This window comes from Fukomys damarensis, unplaced genomic scaffold (assembly GCF_012274545.1).
Source record: "Fukomys damarensis isolate Sample0158 unplaced genomic scaffold, DMR_v1.0_HiC HiC_scaffold_30, whole genome shotgun sequence".
NCBI classification, from domain to species: domain Eukaryota; kingdom Metazoa; phylum Chordata; class Mammalia; order Rodentia; family Bathyergidae; genus Fukomys; species Fukomys damarensis.
The window spans coordinates 4,917,046-4,926,457 of NW_022900942.1; the positions used below are offsets into that span (position 1 = coordinate 4,917,046).

General features: G+C 52.5%; 1 protein-coding gene across 1 annotated transcript in view; it reads left to right on the forward strand.

The window, feature by feature from the left end:
• Nucleotides 1-9,412, forward strand: part of Cacna1a (calcium voltage-gated channel subunit alpha1 A) — a 179,279-nt gene that overhangs the window by 141,806 nt on the left and 28,061 nt on the right. The window contains exons 32-33 of the mRNA XM_033757319.1: nt 4,807-4,890; nt 7,809-7,814. Of these exons, the coding sequence (XP_033613210.1) occupies nt 4,807-4,890; nt 7,809-7,814 (90 nt within the window). The remainder of the gene's footprint in view (nt 1-4,806; nt 4,891-7,808; nt 7,815-9,412) is intronic.

Genomic DNA, 9,412 nt, shown 5'->3' on the forward strand with positions numbered 1-9,412 from the left:
ATTTTTTTTTTTTTTGTACCAGGGATTGAACTCAGGGCCTTGCACTTGCGAGGCAGGCGGCAGCACCACTGAGCTAAATGCCCGGCCCTGTTTCTTTTTCTTTTAAATGGATTTTATGAGCCACTAGCTTGATTTAATCTCCACTCATACACATGGTCTTAACCTACAGCCTTTTGGCCCCAGAGACTGGATCTACAGATTTGGGTGGGGCAGTGTGGTCTGATGAAATTAGATGGGGAAAAAAACCTCCCATCTTCATTTTTCAGCAGCTGCTGACTTAATTAGGGCATTTTGTTTCATCTTAAAGGCTGATATGCTCATTCACTTTTCATCATTGTCACAGAATACCTGAGTTAGTTAACTCCCAGGGAGGAAAGGTTTATTTGACCTATGGTTTCAGGGGTTTTACTTCATGGCCTGTTGCCCCCTTGTATTTTTGCCTGGGGTGGGCAGAGCATTATGGCAGGCATATGACGGCTGGGAAGCAGAGAGACCGGAAGGAGCCAGGGTCCTAATACCCCTTTGAGGCCACGCCCCATGACCTCACTTCCTCCCACTAGGCCCCGCCTCTTAAAGATTCCACCACCTCCCTGCGGTTCCACAGGCTAGGAGCCAAGCCTTCAACCCATAGGCCTTTGAAAGACACTTACCCAAAGTACAGCAGCAGATAACAAAATTTACAGAGTATTATCAATATGGTCCATGTCACGTATAAAAAAATCAGATATTTTCATAGTGCATGACAGGGGTTGCAGATGCCTCTAATTCTTATTTGTGCTCCTTATTGTTTAAAAATACTGGTGCAGTTAAACCTACATCTAGAACATATTATTTGGTGTGTTAATGAAGTGTGTTAATGAAGTGTTAGATCATCATTTAATTTTTTTTTTTTTTTTTTTTGCAAAAGTATATCAATAAGAAAAACAGTCCTCCTTCTGATTCTGGCTATTTTATTTTATGGATTTACCAGTGTTACTCGGAGAAAGTCTTTTAAAATGGCCAGGGGGGAATCATAATACAAAAAAGGAAGGAGGGAGGGAAGGAAGGAAGGGGCAAGGAGGAGGGAGAGAAGAGAAGAGCTGGGCACAGTGGCACACATCTGTAAACTCAGCACTCTGGGAGGCTGAGGCAGGAGGACCACCAGTTTGAGGCCAGCCTGTGCAACTTACTGACTTAGGAAGACCCAGCCTCAAAATAAAAAAGGGCTGTTGATATAGCTTAGAACAAAGATCCTACACTTGATCTCCAGCAACACAAAAGGAGAAGAGGAAGAAGAGGAGAAGGAAAAGAAGAAAGGGCTGCGGATAGGTTGTGACTTGGAATATGTTAGTCAGCTTTCCATTGCTATGACAAAATACTTGAAATAATCAACTTAGAGGAAGGAAAGATTTGTTTTAGCTCACAGCTCTGGTCCACACTGAGCTGGCTTGGGCCTGTGGAGGCATGGTCCATCCTGGCAGGAGTCCTTGACAGAGAACGTGTGTTCACCTTTGAGCAGCCTAGAAGCAAAAAGACAGAAAGGGGCTGGTGAGGGCCAGGATTTAGCTCAGAGGTACCGCGCCTGGCCTTGCAAGTGCAAGGTCCTGAGTTGATCCCCGTACCAACTGGGGGGGGCAGCCCCTCCAAGGCCACACCCCCTGGGCCTCACTTCCTCCCACTAGGCTCCACCTCTTAAAGGTCTCACCACCTCCTTGGAACTCCACCGGCTGGTTTACGTGATAAAACATAAACCTTTGGGAGAACTGAGGATCCAAATGATAGCATGGGAGAACGTGTTGAGTGACTTTTTGAAGGTCACCTGTGAATGGCTGAGCTGGAACTGCTTGTCTGCTTTCTTTTTTTGTTTTGTTTTGTTTTGTTTTTTTGGTACTGGGGATTGAACTCGGGTCCTTGCGCTTGCAAGGAAAACAGCGGAACCGCTGAGCTAAATCCCTAGATGTCTGCTTCTTAACAACTGGTTGAGTCAGTCCATCTCTGAGGAGAATGGCTTTCAAAAGACTGAGTCCACCTTGGCTTACGGAGGCGGCTAAGGGCATTAGCTGCAGTGCTGGAGAAATCTGAATCCAAACCCTGCCTCATCATACACAGGCTGGGCCCCTGGCTGTCATCAGAAGGGCACTGGTGAGCACTGAAAGTATGCCTGTGTCCGAAGAACCGAGGGTACAGCCCCGTGTGAAGTGAGTGCTGTCAATGCTAGGAAGGGTCACAATAAAAAGAACGCCTGCCTGCCTTTGTTCTCTGAAGCAGTGGCCTTGCTGGGGAGGGGATATCACCCATCTGAAGCACTGTTACCCAGTACTCTGGGAGGCTGAGGCAGGAGGATCACAAGTTGGAGCCCATGCTGGACGGCTTACTGACTGAGCAAAACCTTGTCTCAAATTTAAAAAGAATAATGGTGAGAATAAAATGGGATGTAGCTCAGGGCAAAGGCTCTGAGTTCAATCCCTGGTACTGCAAAAAGAAAAAAATGGCATGGTGCCCCAAACTGACCTCCAGAAGTTCTGATTCACTTGGCAGGGCAGCCACTGTTTCTAATGAGGATCCCCAGGGGACCCCGTAGTCCCCAGAGCTGATGGGCATGGAACTTAGGGCCCAGCTGTCGGAGATGACGTCAGCCCGGCATCCAGGTGTTGAGGGTGACACCCATGGGCTGTGTGATGCAGATGCAGAACGCGCATGGGAAAGAACCCAGCTTCCTGTGCACCGGTCCTGGGTTCTAATCCTACCTCCACCCCTTTGTAGCTGTGTGGCCTCAACCAGCTCCTTGGCCTCTGTGTGCAGGATGGGGATTCTCTGCACCTGACCCCCAGGACAGAGAGGAGCTGGATACGCAGTTGTTTCATTCTTTCAGTGGTGAGGTGATTCTTCTGCCAGGGGCTGAGGCTCCGTCTCCCTCCTGATCCTTCAGGAGCCTGCACCGACCTTCCCATTTCCGTGGTAGATGAAGCCCAGAATTACCCCATGTGGCACTAGAAGGAAGCCTTCCAGTCTGTGTACAGACACCTAGAAGATTGTTTCATTTGCTGTTCTTCAAAAGCAGAGCCTGAGACAAAGATTAAGCCTAAGGAGTTTATCTGGGGAGAGACCCCAAGAAGGACAGGAGAGGAGAAGGGAAGAAGAGCAGGAACAGGAAGACGCCCAGAAAGCGGGAGGACTGCCTCAGGGTCTGATGCTCAAGGCGGGAGCTGAGTGCAGAAGCCCTGGCCCCAGCCCTGACTGCTCTGATGAGGACCCTGAGGGCCCCAAGGAAGGCCAGCCCTATTGGACCCGACTCAGGTCCAGGCAAGATGTTGCTAGGAGTGGACTCATAAGTCAGAGAGTGTTTCTCTCCTAAAGGAACAAGCACGCCACTTCTGTGCTGAGTTGAGGAGAGCAGGGGGCTCTCAAGGGGGGTGGGAGCTGTGGTGTTTACTAAACAGCACAGGCTATTTCAGTATTTTAACAGCAACAGCGCAGCAGTACCACCAGTGTACAAGCAGCACTCAACCCAGCAATGTATCAGTCAGGAAAGAGCAAGTTAAGCTGCAGTAACAAACATACCCTGTATCTCAGTGGCTTCCATCAACAAATAGTTTTGTTTTCTCTTTTGAGTTTTTTTTTTTTTACACTGAAGGGAGGGATGGGGCTTTTTCTTTCTAGTTACCCAGGGACTTGGGCTCACAGAGTAGCTCCTATCTGAATGTTACTGGTCCCAGAGCCAATTTTGAGAGAATTGTACAGAGCCCCTTGCTGGCCAAGAAATGACCACACTACCTGTGCTCACAGGAGCCACAACGCCTCGGCCAACCACAAGGAAGTGCAGCTCACACGTGCTGCAAGGCTCAAGGCCACTGTTCCCAAAGCTCCACTTCTGTTGTTGTCCTCCTCCAGATCAGGAAATGGAGGCCCAGAGAGGTTGAGCCACTTGCCCACAACCACACAGCTCTGGTAGTAGAACTGAGAGTCAAACTCAAGAGTCTGCCTGCTTGGCAAGTGTGCGATACAGACAGTGGAGTCCTGGGCCCTGGGTTCAAATCCTGACTGCACACTTGTGGGTGCTTCCTTGGGAGGATGAGTAGCTTTCATCACCAAGCCTCAGGTGGCCACAGGAAGAGGGTGAAGCTCTTTCCCTGGAAAAACCTTGTGAGGACCCCCGTGACGTCCTTTATAAAGCACCTGTGGGCTTGGGAAGCTCTTGGAGAAACAGATCCCACTCCAGTAGGCAGCCTTTTGCCTAGCAATGAAGAGGCAAAACCAGAAGCCTCATCTGGGGCCAAGCAAGTCATGGGAAGACCTCGGAGACCCAAAGAAGGGGACTTGGAGCAAATGTTAAGAGGATCTGGTGGAAGTCGGGCATGGTGGCGCACGCCTATAATCCCAGCACTCGAGAGGCTGAGGCAGGAGGATCGCTGTGAGTTTGAGACCAGCCTGGGCTACATAGTGAGTTCCAGGTCAGTCTCAACTACATAGTGAGACCCTGTCTCAAAAATCCAAAAAAAAAAAAAAGATCTGGTTGGCCTGGTGCCACACACCTGTCATTCCAGCACTCTGGGAGGCTGAGGCAGGAGGATTGCCATGAATTTGAGGCCAGCCTGGGCAATATAGTGATTTCAAGGCCACCTTGGGCTGCAAAATGAGACCCTGTCTCAAAAAACCAAAGGGGGGGAATGCAGCTTGGTGGGAAGACCCTGGGCTCCATCCCCATCCCTGAAATAGCAGTGCATGCACTTGAATGGCGATAGTGGTGCCCTAATGTGACCCCACCGTCCCGGGGTTCCCGCATGGAGCCCTCCGTTGGCATCTCTGTTTTGTGGGTCCCTCTTCTAGAATTATTTCCGCGATGCCTGGAACATCTTCGACTTTGTGACTGTTCTGGGCAGCATCACAGACATCCTCGTGACGGAGTTTGGGGTGAGTCTCCTGCTGGCTTTTCTCCAGGCCGGGTGGGATGAGGGATGAGTGGAGCAGGTCCCTAGAGCCACGGCCAGCGGGGGGGCACTGAGGGGGAACAGGGTGGGGAGCACAGGCACCCCTTTAGTAGTTTTATGAGTAAATGGTGTGGCTTTGCACTGAGTGGCCCCAAGCAGCCCCATCCCAAACAGCACACAGTGCCAGGCCCACTCAGAGCCGGGTGGCAGCTGTGTCTCACACACCGTCCTTTCTCCTTTTCTGAAATGTGGGGCCCCAGAATCCTGTACCGGAACTTGTCCTTGGCCATTTGCCAGCAAGCCCAGGCTCCGGGACCCTCAGGAGATGTGATGAGGGTAGGGTGTCCCCTCAGGGACAAAAGGGCCAGGGACTGGGGCAGGTACAGCAGCGTCCTGATAACAACGACAGTAATAATAGCCGATGAGGGTCGTGCCTGTCGCTGCCGGCCGGGTGTGGTGCCAAGCACGTCACATGGATTGACTTCTGGTGAGGGTCTCTGAGCAGTGCCTTAGAGTTCCTTCAGCCTGGCAGGTGGCTCACACCTGTCATTCCAGTGCTCTGGGAGGCTGAGGCAGGAGGATTGCAAGTTTGAGCCCAGTCCAGACAGCTTAGCAACTTTAGTGAGAGCCTGTCTCAAAATTTAAAAATAAATAAATAAATAAAGGGCCGAGGATGTAGCTCAGTGCAAAGGCCCTAGGTTCAATCCCCAGGGCCACACACACACACAAAAAAAAAAACAGTTTTCTCAAAGGATCAAAGGATCCAGCTGGTAGGATCTGAACACACAGATTCATGCCAGGGAAGGAAAGGGAACACACCCAGATAGTAGGGTGCAGCCCCTGGCCACTGTAAGAGCTGTCATCTTCCCCTTGCTGAAGTGGGAGGACTCCCAGTGGAGCCCAGAGCCAGAGCCAGCAGACAGCAGGAAGAAAAGACATCCCCACCTCTGTCCCCTGCTGCCCCATCTCCTGCTAGCACCTCCCACTGGCCAAAGTGAACCAGAAAGAGGCCAGGAGACCTGCCCAAGGCCATATATCCAAGCCTAGGGACTCCTGAGTGGCAGCCCTAGAGGGTCCCAGGCTGACCCTGGCAAGGTCGGGGTGCTCACCCCAGAAGTGGTGTCCTGGCCATGTTGCGTAGGTTCAGCTGCACTTGCAGTCCCCTCCCCCCGGGAAGTTCTCACACACCTCCGCAGACTCCCCCGTCAGCCTGCCCAGCAGAGCCTGCACCTGCCTCGTCCTCTGTGCCACATTTCAGGGAGGCAGGGAGCTCCAGCAGGCAGTCGGGAGTGCTTGCAGCCCAGCTGAGCCCATGGCGACCTTGAGCCAGGATCCCTGTGTCCCAAAGTTGAGAGGTGCTGCTTAGTATCCATCAGGGCAGGGGGAGGGAGTTGTTCGAAACCTGTGATTGTTGGCGACAGACCCACAGGGTGAGATTCCGGCTGCCTGTTCTGTCTGGCAGCATCGGGAAGGGCAGGGTGGTGAAGACTAGGAGCCAGTCAGATGTCAGGACCTGTGCAGTAGCCAGACAGCCCTCCCGACCACCTACTTGATCTAGAACAGCTTGTTACCTCTTCTTAGGTAGATTGGGACCCATGGTTGCAACCGGCCTCATCAGCTCCTTACAGACTCCCATTCATGCCTGCCTTCCACAGGCACTGGTATAGATGGCGGAGACGGGGCACAGAAGCAAGACAGACAGGCATGCAGAACCAGTGCTCTAGGAGAGAGACAACAACTTTTTTATTATAAGCAAGAGCAACCGAGCAAGGTGTGGTGATGCATGCCTGTGAAAGTGTACTCGGGAGGGTAAGGCATCATAGCCATGAGTTCAGGGCCAGCCTGGGCAACACAGAGAGTGCAAGGACGGCTTGAACTGCATAGCAAGACCCTGTCTCAAAAAAAAAAAGAAGGCCGGAAGTGGTGGTGCACACACCTATAATCCCAGCACTCAGGAGGCTGAGGCAGGAGGATCACTGCTGTGATCACTGAGGCAGGAGGATCAAACTGTGAGTTTGAGGCCAGACTGGGCTATGTAGTAAGTTCAAGGCCAACCTGCACTACATAATGAGACTTTGTCCCAAACAAAAAAAAAAAGAAGAAGAGGAGGAAGAAAGAAAGAAGAGAGACGCTGGGGCCAAAGCCGAGTATGAAGACCCTGCGTTCAGTCCTCCATATTGCAAAAAAAAATTTTAAATTAAAACTTAAAAAAGAAAGTGTGATCAGTGTGAAGTGCTTGCCACAGAACCCATTAGGTACCAGTTCCCAAACGGCGGTTATGATTACTGTTGTTGCTATCATTGCCATGGATTCACTTGGGTGTGCAGTTTGATAACCAGCCCCAAATGATCGTCATTTGGAGGGAAAAAGGGTTTGGGCCGCGCAGGATGACCAGGTCTCAGCTGCGTTAGGTCAGCCGCCCTCCCTGCCTCCCAGGTAAGGCCAGCAGGTCTGAGGCCAGAGCTCAGCTGGGATGAAGCCGGGGAGGACCCCTCGGGAAGACAGGAGTGGGGCACTGCGGGCAGAGATGCCAGCGCCGGCCCCCAGGTGGATGGGGTGGCGTGGGTTTGTCCTGTACTCGATGGATAATGACTGTGTTTCTTGTCTCTTTTCATGCCTGCTGTTTAAACTGTATATTGGCGCAACGCCGTCTGAAAAACTCATCCAATCAAAATGCACTATGAAATTCATTTGTTCATCCATGGCGTGGTCTATGTACTCATACACCAATGACTTTATCTCCCAACCCACCGCCACCACCACCACCCCCACTCCCCGCCCGGGAACCGAAACCCATTGGTTTTTTGGCACTGGTTACAAATCAACCTAAAAAACGCTGAAACGCCTCCCCAACCGCCCCCGCCCGCCCGCTTCCCCTCCATCTTCAACATCTGCATCTAGAATCCGGTTGGTGTTACTTCTTTCTGAAGTCTAAATGCCCTACATTAACTGTGCCCGCACCTTCTCGCATCTGTACGGCATGACCCACCTGGCTTTCCCACTGCGGATGCCCGCTGTGTCCCCACCCCCTTCTGTCCGTCTGTCCTCTCTCCCAGCCCCCACCCAGCCCCTCTCCCTCTGGTGTTTTTTTTTATCGGGTTTTAGATTGGGACTTTGGTCTGAGTAGGAAGTGCAGATGACAGGAGGCGATGTTCCCTGTGGCCTTCTTGGCCAGGCCTCGAGGGCCCTCATCCCGCGTCACACTCAGGGCTGTCGGAGGTGAGCCCACCCCCACTGCTTCTGGTGAGAAGCGTCAGAAAGCTGCCAGGCCTCCCCACCCCTCTGTCTCTCTCTCTCTCTCTCTCTCTCTCTCTCTCTCTCTCTCTCTGTCTCTCTCTCTATCTCTTCCCTTCTCCCTCCCTGACCCTCTCCCCTCCCTATCACATCTGTCACCCTGCATGTCACACCCACACCCCAACACACACCACCGCCCCTTTCACAGCCCTCACAGAAACAAACCCACCTGCCCTGCCCTGCTCTTGACCAATGAAGGGCCCCCACCGGCACCTCTGCAGTGGGCACTCTTCCTGTGGGCAGTACACATGTGCCACCCACCAGAGAGCTAATAAGTCTTTCTTTGGTGCCACCATTGGAGTGGTGGACAAAAATGGCCGCATCACTGCCCCCACCCCTTGCTAAAGTTAGGACAGGGAGGCGGGCACTGGTCTGATAACTCCTGGACTCCACTTGAAATTGTAGCTGTGCTGCAAGCTGAAGCTGAGCAGCATTAACAAAGTGGAGAAGGAAGAAAAAGACATTCCAGGCCCCAGAACAGCAGGTGCAAAGGTCCTGGGGCAGGACACCATGTGCAGGAGTCAGTCTGCAAGGGGCAAGTGGGGGTTCTGACTAGAGCACAGAAAGTAGAAGTCTGACTCAGAGCAAGCTAATCATGCAGGGCCCTGGGACTTTGGTATGCATTCAGCTTTATCCTATCACCAAAAGAGTCCAAGAAAAGTTTGATGTAAGGATGGAGCCATCAGGAGTGTGATCAGACAAGGTCACAGCCATGAAGCAAGGTGGGGCTGGGCTGGAGGGAAAACCAGTGAGAGTTGTCAGTGAGGGGATAGAGGACAGTAGGAGCCTCCCCAAGACCTAGAGATGGGGCACGATGAGGGGAGGGGAGGGACCCCGAGGTATTCCCAAGCCTGGCCGGAAACCAGGAGGTGGCAGTTAGGCAAGGGCTGGACTGGGCTGGGGGAAAAGAGCAAGTGTGGACCTGGTGAGATGGAGGTGGCCTGGCAGGTGGGCAGGCAGGCAGGTCAGTGGTCTGGAGGGTGGAGGTGAGGTCAGAGCTGGAAGTGGGGTTTCTCTGGAACTCCTGGCTCGTGGTGTCCGTGAGCTGCTGAACCTAAGTACAGCTGCCCCCTGGAGATGTCACTGGAACAGAGAGGACCCCAAGGACAAAGAGCCTAGGGAAGGGCCCAGGATGACCTTTGCACGTTCTGTGGCCGCCCGAGGTCCTAGTGCAGACCCAAGAAGCCATGGAGGGTAGAAGAGGGCTGACT